The sequence below is a fragment of the Pecten maximus genome, chromosome 1, assembly GCF_902652985.1.
Source record: "Pecten maximus chromosome 1, xPecMax1.1, whole genome shotgun sequence".
Taxonomy (NCBI): domain Eukaryota; kingdom Metazoa; phylum Mollusca; class Bivalvia; order Pectinida; family Pectinidae; genus Pecten; species Pecten maximus.
Genome location: NC_047015.1, coordinates 10,227,407 through 10,249,492, shown reverse-complemented (window position 1 = coordinate 10,249,492; position 22,086 = coordinate 10,227,407). Strand labels below are relative to the sequence as shown.

The window sequence follows — 22,086 nt, the reverse complement described above, 5'->3', positions numbered from 1 at the left end:
ACTGCTATCAATATTTTACCAGAGTTTTGTTGATTATGAATACTAAAATATCATTGACTCGTGTACCTACCCCCCCCCCCCCCCCCCCCCCCCCCCCCTATGAAGTGGTCTGTTCTACTAAAAGTTAAAATCTAATATGTATTTTATTGTCATTTTATTCAAGGCTAGGAGTACCTTTGTAAATGTCATGTTTACCATAGAAAAGTATTTTTTGTACCTGTTACCTGTTTTGAGATAGATTTTTTTTTAAAGTTTCTACTTATTCTGGCTGTAAACGAACCAACCAGTTTAGTTTATTAAGAAGAGTTGATAGGCCTTTGTGAAACCAAAAATGTTCCATTTTTAAAAGAAACACATGTTAAGCCATAGCCAATCTCCCAAACACCTTTGTGTCTGTACAAACTATTTCGATAGCAAGCAGCATTTACAGGAAGTGTGGTCATGGTTCTTAACTCGGTGTTTCGTAAAGCGTTAAATTCTGTGGAGCTGTTCATTTATCTTGTTGTCGGTCATTTGTGAAAGATTTTCGGTTAGGTTGACCTCTAAGGATGTCATTCTGGCACCAAGGCTACCATGGACAGTATTAAGACTTACACTCAGATCTTTTATCAGGTGCCTGAGCTCGTCCATATCAGTGTGCTTTGTAGGAGGTGGTAAGAAACACTCAGACTCATCACAGTTCTTAGGCTTTTTTTTATTATATCATAAACAGACAATAACAAAGTAACATTATATTGAACAGTTATATATTAGTAAGTGTAACATATTCAGAGATTTTACAGCTATATCTAAACAAGTGTAACATATTCAGAGATTTACAGCTATATCTAAACAAGTGTAACATATTCAGAGATTTACAGCTATATCTAAACAAGTGTAACATATTCAGAGATTTACAGCTATATCTAATAAAAGTAATACTGTAAGAGATTTAACAGTTATGTTTCAAAAATGTGTAAACACATCCAGAGATTTAACAGTATAACTACAAAGGATTAAATATATTCAGAGAATTAACAGCTTCATCTAAACAAAGTTTTAACATATTCAGAGATTTAACAGCTATATCTAAACAAGTGTAACATATTCAGAGATTTTACAGCTATATCTAAACAAGTGTAACATATTCAGAGATTTTACAGCTATATCTAAAAAAAAAATGTAATACTGTCAGATATTCAACAGTTATGTTTAAAAAGGGTGTAACATATCCAGAGATTTAACAGTATAACTAACAAGAAATAAACGGCATAGCTTTAATGCTGGTGGTTTTATAATGTAAAACTGCTGGTGAAATAAATCAACGAACCAATGTGTTTCAGCACGGATAACAAAATTATATCAGTTTGAATCATTTTTGGTGATAATAAGACTGCATTTTAATCAGGAATATAATTTTATTAATGTGTCATTTAAAAAGATACCTCCAATTATTCAGCTCGCATTCAATCTTAACGTTGTTTCGTTTTTAACTGCATATCTGCATTTTGCATTTACCACTACATTGACCAATCACATACTTCATCTTGACCAGTAACGCCACCTGTCGCGTCATATCCGGGGCCAAAAGAATATTATACGGCTATGCCGAAAAAGGATTAAATATATTCAGAGAATTAACAGCTTTATCTAAACAAAGTTGTAACACACTCAGAGATTTTATGGTTACAACTCACCAATGTAACAGAGCACTTCGATCACCGAGAGAGATATCTAAAACAACTAGACAATGTACATTATTCCTCCAGAGATTCTTCACTTGCATCATTTATAACTAGACAATGTAACGTAACTTGAAGACTCGTGTTCATGGAGATTACAAAATGTCAAAACGACTGGTTGAAAGAGTGTTACAAACAGCCAAACTCTTTCAAACGTCATTGGATAAAACTGGCGCTCAGGAAAGCACAGCTTCACGTCATGATAATAAAGTCCAAACTACAGAAAGGGTATTGACATTCAAAAACAATCATATTAAAAAATAGATCGACTTTGGTTAGTAAAGATTGATGAGAACAAGGGAAACGTTTTAGATATAGATGAGTTTAGTCAACGTTGATGTGACGGTAGGAATACACTCGGAACGTTTCAGTTTTGTACCCTTGTATTTGTTGGCCATTTCTCGGTTGACAATAGTAAGCAGACGGAGAAAATCCCTTCTCTTACAGCGTTCTCGATTCTTCTGCATCACGTCTGCAAGTGTCTTGATGAACCAAGAACCGTCGCCATCATCTGTAAATACAATTCAATTTTCTGTTGCAGATATCACTGTTGTAATTTTATAGTTTAGGGAGAATAATAATACAAAAAGTTTACATTAGATATCAGTCAATAAACATAATAACAATAATTCAGAGATGAACTATCTTAGTAAGTCAGTAGGATTTACCGTTTAAAACTACATTAATATATATATCAATTACTATAGTAACTTGCTCTAGTAGACATATATACATAATGACTTCAGTTCTGTTCATTCTGCACATACTAGTTTGAAATTAAAAGTTGACAGATTTTAATACCGGCATTGTTTTCAATGTGTACAATACATTAATTGATATTGACTTAACTTCTTTAAAACATATTTTACTTTTATGTTATTAGATGTTGACAAAAGTCGTCCATAGAAACAGAACTGATAGCTGTTAATCCATCTTGTATTTGGCGTGATTGCTCATTCAGGTAAACCATCAACGTATGCTGTGCAGTCAAACTGGTCTTTTTTTCTTAATTTTGGCAGTTTTGCGACTATGAATAAATTCTATATTTAGTTCCATTTCTATTTAAAAGAAAGCGAGGCATTAAGTTATCAATATTCCGTGTTAACATACTCACAGCCTTGTTTGAATTTCCCTGGCATATGACATACATACACCAGAACATCCGATTCCGTTGGAACCTTGAAAACCTCTGATTGGTCTGCGTCCCCGTCAATCTGTATTCGACTATCTGGCTCTGTGTCCCAGGACTATGTGAAAATGGTTAATTTTAAGGTTACCGAGTTCATTACCGATAATACTTCATAGCAGCAATCTTTGAGTGTTTTCATACATAAGAAACCTCCCATTATCAATTTTCGCTATAATACAGTGAAATTTCACCCAAGTACCTATACTTGCGCTGATTTTATAACTTATTTTATTATATAACTCATCAGCACGATAAAGATTTTATAAAATAGCTTTATCCTCATCATGATACATGTAAATATTTTATAAGCTATATTACCTAACCCATCATCATGATAAAGATTTTATAAACTAAAATATTATCTAACTCACCATCATGATAAATGTTTTATAAACTGTTATCTAACTCACCATCATGATAAATGTTTTATAAACTAAAATATTATTCAACTCACCATTATGATAAATATTTTATAAACTGTTATCTAACTCACCATTATGATAAATATTTTATAAACTGTTATCTAACTCACCATTATGATAAATATTTTATAAACTGTTATCTAACTCACCATTATGATAAATATTTTATAAACTGTTATCTAACTCACCATTATGATAAATATTTTATAAACTGTTATCTAACTCACCATTATGATAAAGATCTTTGGCTTTAACACCAAGGGTTTGCAATTGTTTCCTTGAAATGGTTCGCAAAGCTTCTCAGTTGTCAAACTTTTGGTTTGGGAAACATTGGAATTCCATCCTTTGATGAAACCATTTCCGCCGAGGGCAAGGACAACACAGACAAAACAGTCTGTATCATCAGCCATGTCGTCTGCAACTGTCAACATATCACACGTCAAATCATATTTATGAGTCAGTGACTTCATCTTCAATATTCATTCTGCGATTTTTATCTTCACATAATTAACAGTCTATCAATTACACTGTATTATGATTTAATAGGGAAATGCTAAAATCAAACAATGAAACCGGAATAGACAGGGATCCGGTTTTGACAGGTTATAATGTAATTCTGGTTGAATTATACATGTACCTGTTTTCAAACATTCTTCTAACTTCTCTTGTGTCAGGCGAGTTTTACATTTGACACTGAAACCGGATTTCTGAAGATTGGATTCCATCAAGTTGGAATCTTTATCTCCTGTGATCTTCGTAAGGTTGTTTATAATAAGTGCCTGGCGAGAGGATTCAGTCTGACCTCTGATGTTGTACACTTCACGCATCAAGTCTTCTTCACTCCTCTTTGGTAATTTGGAGCTATATATACAAAAAATCAAAAGTGTATGATAACATTACGAAGGGTGTAATGAAACCATAAACTTGGTAAATACATATAACATCAGACTATCTGTAGAACCATCGTCAACATGTGTACAAATACTGCAAAGAAACATCACTGATATATGAGCAAAATAAACCACACAGCAAACCTAGTAAAACCCATTAGGGCTTATTAAACAGCAGAGCTTATGTATACACAGTACCATGGAAGATCTTAAATATAAAAGAGCAGAGGTTATTATTTACAACAGTATAGCGTATCTTAGCCTGAGTTACCTCTGGCCCTGACACAATTTCTGGTGTAGGGGTTGTGTCAGGGCCAGAGGAAACTCGGGCTAAGCTTATCTATACAACAGTAGAGTTTATCTTTACAATCTATAAAACAGTAGAATTTATCTTTACAGTCTATACAACAGTAGAGTTTATCTCTACAATCTATACAACAGTGGAGATTATCTTTACAATCTATACATCAGTAGAGTTTATCTCTACAATCTATACAACAGTAAAGTTTATCTCTACAATCTATACAACAGTAGAATTTATCTTTACAATCTATACAACAGTAAAGTTTATCTCTACAATCTATACATCAGTAGAGTTTATCTCTACAATCTATACAACAGTAGAATTTATCTTTACAATCTATACAACAGTAAAGTTTATCTTTACAATCTATACATCAGTAGAGTTTATCTCTACAATCTATACATCAGTAGAGTTTATCTCTACAATCTATACAACAGTAGAATTTATCTCTACAATCTATACGTCAGTATAATTTATCTTTACAATCTATACAACAGTAAAATTTATCTCTACAATCTATCAACAGTAGAATTTATCTCTACAATCTATAAATCAGTAAAGTTTATCTCTACAATCTATACAACAATAGAATTTATCTTTACAATCTATACATCAGTAGAGTTTATCTTTACAATCAATACAACAGTAGAATTTATCTTTACAATCTATACATCAGTAGAGTTTATCTTTACAATGTATACATCAGTAGAGATTAACTCTACAACCTATACAACAGTAGAGTTTATCAATGTCGACTCGCCACCTTTAGGGCGTTCCAGGATAGGAGTCGAAACGCCCAGTGAGAGGTGGTCCTGGCTGACGACGTCGATATATTTTGACTCAGATGACTGTATGATGGTACTTAGTGCTTAATTATCAATTTAACAGTAAATCTTATTTAACAATAGTATGACTTATCTATACAATAGTATAACGTATCTATATTATAGTATAACGTATCTATACAACTGTATAACGTATCTATACAACAGTATAACGTATCTATACAATAGTATAACGTATCTATACAACAGTATAACGTATCTATACAACAGTATAACGTATCTATACAACAGTATAACGTATCTATACAACAGTATAACGTATCTATACAATAGTATAACGTATCTATACAACAGTATAACGTATCTAACGTATCTATACAACAGTATAACGTATCTATACAACAGTATAACGTATCTATACAACAGTATAACGTATCTAACGTATCTATACAACAGCATAACGTATCTATACAACAGTATAACGTATCTATACAACAGTATAACGTATCTATACAACAGTATAACGTATCTATACAACAGTATAACGTATCTATACAATAGTATAACGTATCTATACAACAGCATAACGTATCTATACAACAGTATAACGTATCTATACAATAGTATAACGTATCTATGCAATAGTATAACATGTCTATACAACAGTATAACGTATCTATACAACAGTATAACGTATCTATACAACAGTATAACGTATCTATGCAACTGTATAACGTATCTATACAATAGTATAACGTATCTATACAATAGTATAACGTATCTATACAACAGTATAACGTATCTATGCAACTGTATAACGTATCTATACAATAGTATAACGTATCTATACACTAGTATAACGTATCTATACAACAGTATAACGTATCTATACAATAGTATAACGTATCTATAGAACAGTATAACGTATCTATACAATAGTATAACGTATCTATACAACAGTATAACGTATCTATACAACAGTATAACGTATCTATACAATAGTACATTTGTATAACGTATCTATACAATAGTATAACGTATCTATACAACAGTATAACGTATCTATGCAACTGTATAACGTATCTATACAATAGTATAACGTATCTATACAATAGTATAACGTATCTATACAACAGTATAACGTATCTATACAACAGTATAACGTATCTGTACAACAGTATAACGTATCTATACAACAGTATAACGTATCTATACAATAGTATAACGTATCTATACCAGAGTATAACGTATCTATACAACAGTATAACGTATCTATACAATAGTATAACGTATCTATACAACAGTATAACGTATCTATACAATAGTATAACGTATCTATACAATAGTATAACGTATCTATACAATAGTATAACGTATCTATACCAGAGCATAACGTATCTATACAACAGTATAACGTATCTATACAATAGTATAACGTATCTATATAATAACGTATCTATACAACAGTATAACGTATCTATACAACAGTATAACGTATCTATACAACAGTATAACGTATCTATACAATAGTATAACGTATCTATACAATAGTATAACGTATCTATACAACAGTATAACGTATCTATACAACAGTATAACGTATCTATACAACAGTATAACGTATCTATACAACAGTATAACGTATCTATACAACAGTATAACGTATCTATACAACAGTATAACGTATCTATACAACAGTATAACGTATCTATACAACAGTATAACGTATCTATACAACAGTATAACGTATCTAACGTATCTATACAACAGTATAACGTATCTATACAACAGTATAACGTATCTATACAACAGTATAACGTATCTATACAACAGTATAACGTATCTGTACAACAGTATAACGTATCTATACAATAGTATAACGTATCTATACAACAGCATAACGTATCTATACAACAGTATAACGTATCTATACAACAGTATAACGTATCTATACAATAGTATAACGTATCTATATAATAACGTATCTATACAACAGTATAACGTATCTATACAACAGTATAACGTATCTATACAATAGTATAACGTATCTATATAATAACGTATCTATACAACAGTATAACGTACCTATACAACAGTATAACGTATCTATACAATAGTATAACGTATCTATATAATAACGTATCTATACAATAGTATAACGTATCTATACAACAGTATAACGTATCTATACAACAGTATAACGTATCTATACAACAGTATAACGTATCTATACAATAGTATAACGTATCTATACAACAGTATAACGTATCTATACAACAGTATAACGTATCTATATAACAGTATAACGTATCTATACAATAGTATAACGTATCTATACAACAGTATAACGTATCTATACAACAGTATAACGTATCTATACAACAGTATAACGTATCTATACAACAGTATAACGTATAATAGGTACCTGTCTCGAACTCCAGGGTGGAAAACATAGTCTCCGTTTTCTCCAGTAGCGACTGGATGTCTTGGTTTACTTGGATCAGATTGATCTGTAACAGCATGAAACAATATGAAAATTAATAACTTGTAAATTCTCAAAATACGTTTCGTCTTACAAATTAATCCATGTTCAGTTTTATTTTGGTATTATATTGTATACGTATCGGAGTTTTTTTTCCCTCAATTACACGATTCAGAATGATAATCATAGAGTCTTTAAACGTAGAAAGAAAGCTATCAAAACTTGAAATCTTCAGTTTTAAACAATTAAGAGATATATTTAGATATAACAACATACGGTAGCATGACCAAATAGTACGTCATTAATCTGGTTTAATTAATTTTTGATAACTTGTTTTCCGCCATGAATAATACAGTCTTTAGCTGTTTAAATCAAATATACATTCTGAATTATAAATACAAGCTTGAAGTCGAGGAGCTGCGAGATTATTTATTACTTTTTTGTAAGATTAACATAATATAATGCATTGGTACATATATCAATGAACTGTCCCTGTCTGTAAGCCCGAGTTTCCGGAAGATGGGGGAAACGGGAAGAACGTATATATGTGTACTATGCGATAAACAATCCATTGGTGATGAATACCACTATATATATATTTTTGAATGTGATTTTTTCCGTACTGAAAGAAATAAATACATTCCTAAATACTATATTCAGTATCCAAATACTATAAAATACTCAGAATTATTTTGTACAACAAATTTGAAAGTATTGAAAAGAATATGTGCTTTTCTCCATTTCATTATGCAAACATTTCAGTCTCCATGCTAACTGTACCAGTGCTATCTATTGTCTAATGTTAATTATTTGTGTATAGTCTGGTGTTGCTCATGTATCGTATATATGATCTGAGTGTCAAATAAAAAACTTCTGAAACTCCTGTTAGCCCGATTTTCCTCTGGCCCTTACATCATGTCTGGAGGAAACTCGGGCTACCTGCCTATCTGCTACCAGGCGATCACTCGCCCACACTTTCATTGTTCGGGAATTAAATAGGTCAACACGAATACCCCCCCCCCCCCCCCCCCCCCTTTTTTTTTGCACTTAAGTAGTGTCTGTATTTTATCCTAAAACGGCCGCCCATATACCCTTGTGGCGTTGTTTCACTTTTGTACAAGGAAGTGATATTTCAACAGACATTTCATGAAAGAATCCGTTTAAAAATACCAAGACAACATCGAAAACTTTTGAAACTATATATGGATACGAATGAAGAAATAATTCTTCTTTCATTGTCCAGCAAGATTCGACAATTAACTGTTGGTAATACAACAATAAACCCTGCACTAAATACATGAAACTAGAATTCTAAATTAATCTATCCGTAATAGTTCATTACATTTATAGACTTGAAATGTATTCCCTAATTAATCTATTTCAGTGAAAGAATATAAAAAAATGTAATCTCTGAGCTACAAAGATACATACCCGACATATCCTATATCCTACTTTCGTTTTGACAACAGGTCGTACTGATGTTATTACATGCCAATCACTGACGATAAAGTAGACTGGGTTGAAGCTCGTCGAAGTTGGCCGTGTTAAAGTACAAATTAATCCAGAGCCTGCTGGCTATTACCCGTAACGTACATGTACGTGTTTCGGTCAAATAGACAAGTAAAAACGCCTGCCTAGTAAACGTCCCTCACCGTGGCAGCCAATTACAAGACACGACATACACTATTTATAACGCACTATCTATATATAGACATACCAAGAATGTATAACAATGGTCCACTTGTAAACTACAGTTTCACGTGATACAACAATATACAATGAAAAATGAACCTTTGTTTTACGTCGCACATATGTTGTAATATATGCGCTTCTGATTATATTTACAAGCTAGATTTTGAAGATCTATTGATTTATAGAGTGTAGTCATGCGTAACTTAACACCTTTCACTTTCGATTTTACCGGTGAAGGTTTAGCGACCATGATGTTCAGGTTACTTGACCGTAAGGTTATAATATCGGTCGTAAAACACGTTAAATGAATCTAAATAATAAATAGTATCTTAAGTGAGCACTCTATCGCATACATCTGCCTAAAATTCTTACATTGGCAAACACTCAAGGCATACGATACAATATAAAACACATATTTTTGCCTCCACTGTAATAAAACTCTCTTCAAATTTATGACAACTGCTTATCCCCCTCCCTTTTACAAATCGATTTGTTATTTGACATGTTACCTCCATGTTGTAGAGCTCTGTTTGCTGCATGGTCTCCTTCTAAACACGTGTACCAAATAAAAAACCAGCAAGACAAATGTGTGGCGATAAATTGGCTCACTTTTTTAGGAGTGGCCGCAATTATTTTATTTAATTTTTCATTCTTTTATGTTGATAATGATAATTGAAAAGATTTTGATTATTAATAGTATTTCTTTGAATTCTTTGTATGAATAACACCTTATACAGCAAAGGTGAGCGGAAGATAGATAAGTCCGCTTTACAAAATTACAACATTAGTTAACTCTACAAAGCACCATAACATAATGGCAAAATATCTCACATACAAAACATTTCTCGCATACAAAACATTTCTCACGTACAAAACATTGCTCACATACCAAACATTAAACAGGTAAATTTATCATGTACATGCAATAAAATATGGGAGGGATGGGAGGGTAAGCAGTAGATTTGTGAAATTCGCTGACAAGATTTAGATTCTTCCAAATTAAAATGGCGACCGTCCGAAAATTTTTTCTCAATGCTGGGATGCCTAATTAGAATTGACCAATGAGAGGTGACCTTTGCTCTATGACCCCGGATGTGACGCTTACCATATAAGGGTCACGGGGCGTGGTTTATTGTTATCGAACTATTGGTAATAAAATTCTGCCAGTTAGTGCAAAAACATGTTTGTTTGCTACAAACTATAATTTTTGCCTCCACTGTAATAAAACTCTCTTCAAATTTATGACAACTGCTTATCCCCCTCCCTTTTACAAATCGATTTGTTATTTGACATGTTACCTCCATGTTGTAGAGCTCTGTTTGCTGCATGGTCTCCTTCTAAACACGTGTACCAAATAAAAAACCAGCAAGACAAATGTGTGGCGATAAATTGGCTCACTTTTTTAGGAGTGGCCGCAATTATTTTATTTAATTTTTCATTCTTTTATGTTGATAATGATAATTGAAAAGATTTTGATTATTAATAGTATTTCTTTGAATTCTTTGTATGAATAACACCTTATACAGCAAAGGTGAGCGGAAGATAGATAAGTCCGCCAAAATGACAATATATAAAAGATATATATTGTCATCCGCCACCCGAAGGTTCAGATGAGATAATAAATAACGTGGTGGTAACAAGGTTCAGATGAGATGTTGTTACTTGTATACTTTAGTTGCTATAATAAATAACGAGTTAGTAAGGTTCAGATCAGTGACTTGGTCCTGTCTACTTCTATTGAGGTGATAGGTACAAAACTTCACAATATATTCTATAAATGCTTCTAGACATATGAGTCAAGGCAATGATGGTAGATAAGTATCCTTTCAATGCTGCTCGGGTGGCGGATGACCGATATGTTAGCATACCGGTCATTTTTGGCGTAATTTTGCCGCTCACCTTTGCTTTTTATATGTGTATGTATGTGTTTTTATGTTCATTTAAATAAAATAATACTGAAGGCCACCCTAAGAGGTGAGCCCAAATAGTTTTGCCATGATTCCGTGTCATTGTTATCTATATATAAAGCAAACAAAGCTCGCAGCACTTATTGTATTTCTGTATTATATATAAAAAAAGGAGTGGAGTAAGTTTTTTTCCTTGCCATGGGACACAGAGCAAAAACGTTATTGTCCCAACCAACCTCCAGGTAAACAAAACTCCGCCGACCCCTCCCGACCCCCTCCCCGACCCCTCCCCCACCCCTCCCCATCAAATCCTACTTTACCCCACTCCTACTACAACTAAAATGTAATAAATCCCAATATCCAAATTATTCCCAGCACCATCCGGTCTTCAGCCAACTCCCGCTTCCCCTATACCCTCACAATTACTAAACTCACAACAAATCACAGTTACATGTTAAAACGTCGTAAATGTGTACAGTTTAGTGAAGTCAGAATTGTGTGGTTTCACGGAAAAAGTATAGACATTTGTTAACGAGGACAGTCTACAAAATGACAGAGGGACACTTACACACAGTCCGTCGGACGGGACTTACAATGGTGTCGCGTGAGAATGTCCAACTTGCATGATAAAGATCCATCTGCTGTCTTTCGATGATGAGTACGTGTATAGGTGTGACAACGCCGGCCCAGAGGACAATGTATTTTAGTCCAATATTTAGTATTGATGGGGTCAAAAACCTTGATAAACCAAAATTGACAGGGTAGGGTCGTCACATCTCTTCTCTTTCCATCTTCGTTAGGGTAGACGTAACTTATTATAAACAGTGCTAGGTTAGGCCTCTAGGTCAGTTTTCAACGTTAAATATGAATCCTGGGTCAACTTTCAAAGTTGAAAATGGACCATGTCGTTGAAAAATGACCGCTTAAGAGGTCAATTCTCAACGGATTGTCTGATGAACAACACAAGCTTCACCGATCTACTCCATTTGACATGAAATGTATGGGTTCTTTGATCGACCCTCTCCCTGTAAGCGCCCTGTTCTGAGTAGGTATTGAAATTACTCCCAATTCAGCGTCCTATAGTAATGTCTTGACCGTTCGTCCAAATATTTTGTTCCGACGGATAATTTTTATATTGTTTGAGCAAACTCTCAGACAATATGATTGATATTCATGCTTAATTGTTTAATACGGGGGTTTTGAGATTGTGAAAATGACGTAAAATGATATTCCCACCAAAATATGACGTCACAATCACCAGAAGGAGGGACAATCGGGATAATCATATTCAAACCACGTGATTTTACGTCGTTTTCACTGTCTCGAAGTTCATGTGTTGTTTGCGGTAAACTTAAGTTATTTATGACTTTGGAGACATATGGTTAGTCCTCAGACTTCCTATTGTATATGTCAACAATATTCGAATGGCGTCACGTGGTCGTGTCCTGACATATGCCATTTGATGTACAGACTTCTGCAATCATATAGTCCAATGAGATCCTCTCATTCGCTATTTTCACATTGATAATTACTAATTTATTAACTGTTTTCTGATATCGATAATTTTATTTTTATTTTGTACCAGAAATTTTATTTTTATGATATTAGAAATTCGATTTTTTACAGCAGTCATTCGACACTTACGGCAGTGCATATACATTAATCTATCCTGAAATCGTGCATAACATTATAAATGTGGAACTTAGAACTTTACCCATTTACACATACATGTATGGATCGGTTTTCAACATTGTTTATGAGACCAGCTGTAAACCCATGATCTTCGATCCATGTTGATGGCCATGTGATCTACTTGGGGACGTATATATCATACAAGCCCGTGATCTACTTGGGGACGTATATATATATCATACAAGCCCGTGATCTACTTGGGGACATATATATATATCATACAAGCCCGTGATCTACTTGGGGACGTATATATATATCATACAAGCCCGTGATCTACTTGGGGACGTATATATATATCATACAAGCCCGTGATCTACTTGGGGACGTATATATATATCATACAAGCCCGTGATCTACTTGGGGACATATATATATATCATACAAGCCCGTGATCTACTTGGGGATATATGTATCATACAAGCCCGTGATCTACTTGGGGACGTATATATATATCATACAAGCCCGTGATCTACTTGGGGACATATATATATATCATACAAGCCCGTGATCTACTTGGGGACATATATATATATCATACAAGCCCGTGATCTACTTGGGGACGTATCTATATATCATACAAGCCCGTGATCTACTTGGGAACGTATATATACAGTATATACCATACAAGCCCGTGATCTACTTGGGGACGTATGTATCATACAAACCCGTGATCTACTTTACCACCACGGTTTACTCAAATTCGATTGATCAATTATTCGATTGGGTTAAACTATTTTGCTAAATTAACTTGCCTTCTGGATTTGTTTACCCTTAACATTTAAAGCCGCATACTCCCGAAGAATGTTTACATTTTGAGCTTATTACGGTTTTCGGACTTTATACATGCATAACAGATTATCGTGAATCAGAAACTGAAAGAAAATGTATTTATGAAATTAGACGGGGAATTCCCAAAAATAATTATTGTGGCTGCCGGACCAAGTTTCTCTGAAAGTTAGTCCCACAATGCAATGGCGGGTTTTACAGTCCATACAAAATGGAGGAACGCTGCAAGCGTGGAACTGCGAAAACGCAGACAGATTCTGCCAAAAAAAGACACAAAATGTGTGGAATCGGAACTTAACGAGAGAAGAAAAAGGAATAGACTCGAATTCCGATTTTTCTGGACGTCTATTGGTTTGCTGGTTAGCTATAAATTGAACATTGTCAACTTAACCCATCTAAGATTTTATCGATGTTTTGTTGTACGCATATTGCTACATTTTAAAATATAATATATAAATGTAAACTCTGTTTGTTTATTTTGTTCAGTTACCTGATAAGCTCGATATGTAAACAACGGCCATGTGTGTAGTTTATGTGCAGTGCACGTTGTTATAAATATTTATATAAATGCGGCGAGTTATTTTTATACACTGATGTCTCTAGGACTCCCCCGGTCAAGCGTCCAGGCCAGTGGTCATTTTAATGTTGGGAGAGCGTGAGTGAGCATCTTGGATTGCCATTAATACACGTGTGCGACTAGAATGTTAGGTGGTTCGGGAGTATATATGTGACTTTAAAGTTTTTTGAAATGCATTGTGCTGTTCAAATTTTAGGCTAGATCATTTTTATGAATTACTCTGCGACATATAATTATACTTTATGCACACGGAACAGTAAATATATACTTAAAGCCACATACTTACGAAGAAACATATATATCAATGTTTACATTTTGAGCTTTTTACAGTTTTCTGACTTGATACATATCGAACAGGTTATCGTGAATCAGAAGCTGAAGGAAAATGTGTATTTATGAAAGTATACGGGGAATTCCCAAAAATAATAACTGTGGCTGCCAGACAAAGTTTTTCTGAAAATTAGTCCCACAATGCAACGGCGGGTTTTACAGTCCATACAAAATGGCGGAACGCCAAACGCGTGGGCCTTCGAAAACGCGGACAGACTCTGTACTTTAAACATATTTTATTTCAATAAAGGAAAAGGGATTAGGCACAAGTTATTGCAACTTACTAAGGCCTTCTCCCATTACACATATAAACACATGTATATTACATATAGAAATAGGCATAAAGTTTGAATGACTATGAAAATTTAATACAAACACAATAGTTCACAAGAACTTTATAAATATTTTAAAATCTGTTGCTGGATTTTATGAATAAATGCACAAGTCTAAAAATACGACAATTTAGATCTACGGAAAATTGAGTATTACCATACAATAGAAGTTTTAAACTAGGTTCTGTTCCAAAGGCATTTATATGTTGAAGCATAATACGTCTTTCCTGAGCATAAAGGCGACATTCAAATAAAAAGTGAAAGGCATTCTCACATGGATATCCACATGAGCAAGCTGGATCATCAACAAGATTTACACGATACAAATCGTACTTAAGTGGACTACACTGGTGTCTTAGTCTGGTGTGCATAATATTGAATTTTCTTTCACCCAAACCGAAATAGATAGGTGGGGATGGTTGCACGTTTAAAGCCAAAGAATTTACAAATAAAGGTAAAGAAGGTAATGATCGTCCGGATAAATCTAATGAATTCCAACTACGAATAGTAGATGGTATAAAAGAACTATTTGTAAGAGAAAGCCGAAATGGAGGAACTCTGTAATTATTATTATTTCTAAGAGGATATCGGTTATTTTCTGCTACTGTAGATGGTAGGAGATCATTCAAATAAATTGGTGTTAAGTTATTTTGCATTTTATATAAAAGTTGGAGTTTTCTTCGATTTCTACGATTTGATAGGGTATCTAAACCTGATTCAAAATATAAATATTCGATATTTGCATAAGACGGAAGGCCTGTTATGATACGAATGGCCTCCCTTTGGGCTTTCTCCAACAATTCTGATTCGGCTTTGGTGCAACCATCCCATACCTCACATGCATATTCTAAAACTGGTAAGATGAATGATTTGTAAATTCTTAAAAGACATTCACGGCTTAGTAAAAACTTCAATTTTCTTAAAACGTTAATTTTCTTCATAACAGAACTGTATATTGCGTTAATGTGATCTCCCCATTTGGCATTCGAATTAAAATATACTCCGAGATGTTTATGGTTGTCAGTAAAAATCAAATTTTTCCCATCAAAGTTCAATTCTAGGTCTTCGTCTAAGTCATTAGAATTAGAAATAAATATTACATCAGTTTTGTCTGGATTAAATGTAACTAGCCAAGTTTTAGACCAAAGATTTAAAGAATTTAGATCCCTATTTAAAACAGTTTCAATTTCAAGACAGGATGACGAAGACATTAGCATAGAGGTATCATCTGCAAAAAGACGAGCAGCTGACTCAAGAACATCGGCAATATCATTTATATATATTAAAAACAAAAGTGGACCTAGGATTGAACCTTGGGGAACCCCTGCTAAATTTAAACCCAATTGAGAATATGAATTGTTTAAAAAGACTCTTTGTCGTCTGTGACATAGATAATTTTGTAACCAAGAATGTAACTCTCCACAAATTCCGTATGATTGAAGTTTGACCAGAAGACCCTTATGCCACACCCTATCAAACGCCTTTGAAATATCACAGAATACCATACATACATGTTTCTTTTCTTCAAGTGAGATACAGATATTGTGATAAATTTCAAGAAGTTGATACACAGTAGAATGACCACGCATAAAACCCGATTGATATTTATAAAACAAAGAGTTTTCCATGAAGTAGTTATATATATGTTTAAAAATTACACGTTCAAATACTTTACCAACGGTAGATAAAAGAGAAATTGGCCTATAATTAGAAGGAGAATGTCGATCACCCTTTTTAAATAGTGGCATAACTTTGGCAATTTTCCAACTAGATGGAAAATTACTGGTCGATAAAGACATATTAAAAATAATTTCAAGAGGAATACATACAGTATGTGAAGTATTTCGTAACATATGATGGCTAATTCCATCTTCACCAGAGGCCTTTCCGAGTTTCAATATTTGTAAGATATCTTTAATTTCGTTAATGTTCACTCTTATAGAGCTAAAAGTTTTGTCAGTTCTTTGTTCTACCAAAGGAATAGCAGTGTTAGTATCGTCAACTGTTGTAATATTACAAAAGTAATTGTTTAATAGATTAGCCTTATCTTCATCATTGGTGACGATAGAATTGTTAAGAGAATCTACCAGAGTAGGTATAGATTGTGAAGATCCGGTTGATTTTAGTAATCGTTTAATAAGTCTCCAATAAGATTTTGGATCAGTGGTTGATAATGCATCAATAATGCCGTTTACGTTTTCATAAAAAAATAATCGTGCATATTTTTTCATGTTGTTTACCTTATTACGTTGTTGCTTAAATTTATTAACGTCCGAAAGAAGCTTGGTTGACCTAGCAATTTTGTGTAATCTATCACGAGTTCTCAAATTAGTTCTTAATTCTGAGGTCATCCAAGGTTTATCATTAGGCCTAAAAGTGACTAATTTAGATGGAATACACAAATTTGCAAAATTTAAAAATATATCAGTAAAACGATCACAAGCAATATCAACCGAATTACAATTTGAGAAAAGAGCGTTCCAGTTATAATTAGTAATAAGATTATTAAACTTTTCAAAGTCGGCTCTCTTATAAAGCCAAACTTTACGATTAAAAGTGGGTCTAAAAGTACAAGGAATATTAATACTAGCAGTGCAACTATCATGGTCACTGATAGACTTATCAACAGGTATTACAGACGAATCGATACAGGAAAGAGACTGGGATAAGAGAATAGGATCAAGTAGACTGGATCTAGTCGGCCCAATACGAGTTGGTTCATTTATGACATTAGTAATACTAAAAGATCTCATTATATCAAAAATAATATGATTAGTAGATACAGTTAAAAAATCGACATTCAAATCACCAGTTATTATAATATTTGGTGAAATGTCTAAGGCACTATTAATAGATGTACGAAAATTTTCCCAGAAAGGTAAACCAGAATATTCAGGTCTATAAGCAGTGCCAATAATGAAAGAAGAATTCGTTAACTGGACATTAATCCAAATTACTTCATGGCCGGGAAATTCAAGTTCCGTTAATCGGTTTACTTTTAAAAGACTGTTAGTGTAAACTAATATACCTCCACCAGCAAAATTTCTGTCAAGACGAAAAGGTTCATGAAAACCATCAATAAGTAATTCATCTGTAGATACTTGATCATCTAGATGAGTTTCTGTTAAACAAATAATATCATATTCATCGGCTATGTCTTTTACACAATCTAATTTATTCCTAACACTTCGTACATTGAGGTGAAATATTGAAAGCTCGTCGGGCCTCGGGCCGGGATTGGACTCTATATCCATATCTTGTAATAAAAGTAGTAGTAAAACTACTGAAAATTCAACATTTTGAAAGCATGAAGAAATAAGCACATTTAATTGATTAATTAACCATGAAATATAAAAACGACTTCGGTCTAGCAACCATATAAGCATCTTTAGACTAAAAGATATACACACGAAATACTTCCTCATGCATTTACCGTAGACCTTTGAATAAAAGATACCGATCGCTATTCTGTGACACATGTACGAATTACCCATTATCATACACATAGAAAGAAAATGGTTCAGAACAGCGAATCGGTATCAAAGAAGGGCACTGTGCAATCCAGCAATAGATTTTATTTCTGAGTGTATGTATTGAGTACATTTGAAAAAAAGCCACAATAAGTACATAAAATTTAGACAGATAACATGCAGTAAAAAATGTAAGACGTAAGTTCGCAGTCACGTAGGGCAACATGGTTCGATTAATAAACATTTGAGTTTTGGTGAAAGTAATCGCATATCAGGATTCGGTGATAATTCAAATCCCTCATATTAAAGGATCTTATTAACAAGACAAAGATTAAATTGACAAAATTCATTTGTGACTTATGTGGCAAGATATATATATATAACATTAAACTAACACTATATGAATCATATGTACTATTAAATATAACTACATGTAACATTTACGCTCATCGATATGTACTATTACTACTATAGAAAATAATACGATACCATGTATGTATATATAATACCAGAAATATGTACATGTATATAATATAATTGATTGATATGTATATATGATACCAGATATTAAATTGATACTTATACGATACAGTCATTTAATTGATATTTACGTAGACTCTTATTCCAAGTATTTATATGTATATAAAACAATTATATGATGAATAATAATATAAAACAATTATGTAATTACTAATCACACATACATATACAGCTATGAGAGAAGCATCTAAATCTGTCATTACAGTTGATATGTTGTAATGTTGGTATCTTTAATAGATAATAGATATTCAATTACTGAGCAACTTGAATCCCCATCCTGAGACAGTGCCAATGGCCAAATTCCGTACACACGTCCGTCACCTGACCACTAGTATCGGACAGTTCATAGGTCAAAGTGACCATTCGGCGGACGTATACCAGAATCCAACCAAAGGAACTGCCATAGAAACAAGTAAATCTCGAAATTAAGTTAGTTTCATCAAGTCATGCATTTATCATTTATTTACGTACCAGAAAAGTGATAACTATGACATATACACCAATATCGGAATTAGTAGTTTCATTACTTTGCTAATTGTTAAAAAACTCTAAAATGTTATATGAACTTTACAAAACACAAGTTATTTAACATTTGTTTGCTTTAATTTTGGAAAAAAATAGAAACAAAGTGAAACAATTTAATAAACATTTGCAGTCAACGTAAATGATACACTGGCAACATATTACAATATACTGTACAACGAAATAGTACCATTTATATTTACTTGTTAAAAATTCTTTGGTAATCGCATCTATTACACACTTTGGATATCAGGTTACCTCCCCTGTCGAGGTTAGTTTAGTAAATAGTAAAGGGTTCTAAACGCCAAATTTTATGTTGAGCAAGGTGTGCATGATCGAAGAAGAGTAAATATATATGCTGGGCTCCATATCATGACAAAGCAGCTACTACTTTTATTTGCGACGTCGTTCAAACCCAGTTACTTCAAAATATCAAAATTTTAATTTTCTTTCCTGGAAAATCACACATATACTGACATTTTATTTAATGTACACGTCATAGTACAATAATACGTGTATCTTTGTTTTACGTATCAGAAAAGTGTTTAATATGACAGTCACTAATAGCGGAATCTGTGTTTTCAACACTTGCTATTTGATAAAACTTATATATACATATATATTAATCATACAAAGCACAAGTTTATATTAGCTTTGGAAAAAAAAATAAGAACGAAGGAAAACAAATAGATAAACATGTATACTGTACAATACACTGTACAACGAAAAAGTACCATCTGTGTTTACTTTTCTTAATTCTTTGGTAATCACATCTATATTATACACTTTGTGACATATATTTGATTACCTCCCCTGTTGAGGTCAGTTTTGTATATGTAAGTAAACGTTCTAAACGCCAAATATATGTTAGCAAGGTGTGCATGAACGAAGAAGAGAATATATATAATAATTATAAGTTTGACTGAAAATCATGACAAAGCAGTTATAATTTGAGTTTCCGAAGTAATTAAATTTCAGCTACTTCACAATCTGTAAATTTGAATAAACTCACACATTTATTGACATTGCATATACTGTACGCTTCATAGTACAATAATACATTTTGTACGATCATTTTGGCGTGTGACAAAAATAAAAGACGATTGTATTTGATAGGGCGCAATTTATGAACAATACTCATCGAGCATAATCTATTGTCGAAAGGATGCATATATAAACTACTTATGACATATTTTAATACGAAATCAATTTTTCCTGCTAAAAGTCTTTGTACGCGTGGGCCTTCGAAAACGCGGACAGACTCTGTTTGGGAGTATGTGGCTTTAAACTGCATGCATGTAATGCACATTGTCCAAACATCCGTATGTAAGCCTGGTAAATGATAGCCGCAATATACCACTCAAAGATGAAGTATGTGATTGGTCAATGTAGCGGTCAATGCAAAATGCAGTTAAAAACGAAACAAAGTTCAGATTGAATGCAAACTGAATAAATGGATGTACAATTTGTATCTTTTCAAATGACACATTAATAAAATTATATTCCTGATTCGAATGCAGTCTTAGTATCACCTAACATGATTCAAACTGATATAATTTTGTTATCTGTGCTGAAACACATTAGTTCGTTCATTTATTTCACGAGCAGTTTTATATTATAACAACCAGCATTAAAACTATGCAGTTTATCTTTTTTTAAAGATATTTCTTGTTTAAAGTTTGTTCGATTGAGCAGAAGTCTAGCACTAGCAAGCTCCCGGGTTCGATCTCTAGCAGGAACATGCATTAATATTCGATTACAGCTGCTGTAATGAAACTGTTATTACTCATGCGCTCTGGCCAGCTGGTTACGATGGATTATGGTATATGTATGGTGTTCCGTTAGGGCCAAATTTTCAATATCGCTCCTTCGCTCCTTCGACCTAAACGCAAAGGAGCGAAGGAGCGAAAACACGATGGCGAAAGAGCGAAATACGAAGGAGCGAAGAAGTGTTTTCGTGTTTTTGCTCCTTCACCATGGAGCGATGTTGAAAATTTGGCCCTAACGGCACACCATATACAGTATATGGGATAGTTTATCAGCCTCTAATGTTTTATCTAAAGAAAACGAATATACCATTTTTCTACTAATAGTTTATTTAAACTCAGTCATTCGTTTACTGCACAGACAATAAGACTATCTTAGTGTTTCGATTTAGATTGATGTTTTGTGACTGTTGTGAATGTACATGTATTTTGTATTGTATTGTATTGTTTATTCACTTTAAGTCTTGCGGCCCATCGGTATTACAGCAAAAACTGATATACAATAAGGATATCAAAACATATGCAAAATGTTAAGTATAATATGAAAAAATAACCTACATTGTACAAGACAAGAATGAATTTGATAGAATGGCGGACAGCTGTGAAATATATATGAGATAATTGTATGAAGTCGTATTGAAACGTTGAACGTAATAATAGACTTGATCGTAATTATTTA

At 33.2% G+C, this 22,086-nt stretch overlaps 1 protein-coding gene across 1 annotated transcript; it reads right to left on the bottom strand.

Moving 5' to 3' along the window:
• Positions 1–676: 676 nt before the first annotated feature.
• Positions 677–9,464, bottom strand: LOC117324476 (caspase-7-like). Its single transcript, XM_033880355.1, has 6 exons — positions 9,225–9,464; positions 7,737–7,821; positions 3,970–4,193; positions 3,560–3,753; positions 2,836–2,968; positions 677–2,232 (listed from the first exon to the last, which is right to left on the bottom strand). The coding sequence occupies exons 1-6, from the start codon at positions 9,229–9,231 to the stop codon at positions 2,030–2,032; spliced, it is 846 nt and encodes a 281-aa protein (XP_033736246.1). The 5' UTR covers positions 9,232–9,464; the 3' UTR covers positions 677–2,029.
• Positions 9,465–22,086: the final 12,622 nt, after the last annotated feature.

What these genes read in the sequence shown, in the direction of transcription:
- LOC117324476 (XM_033880355.1), bottom strand. An exon ending in AGAAGAATGTTTGAAAACAG is followed by an intron (nt 3,754 to 3,969) that starts GTACATGTATAA and finishes ATATGTTGACAG; the next exon opens with TTGCAGACGACATGGCTGAT. An exon ending in CAAAGATCTTTATCATAATG is followed by an intron (nt 2,969 to 3,559) that starts GTGAGTTAGATA and finishes ATTTTCACATAG; the next exon opens with TCCTGGGACACAGAGCCAGA.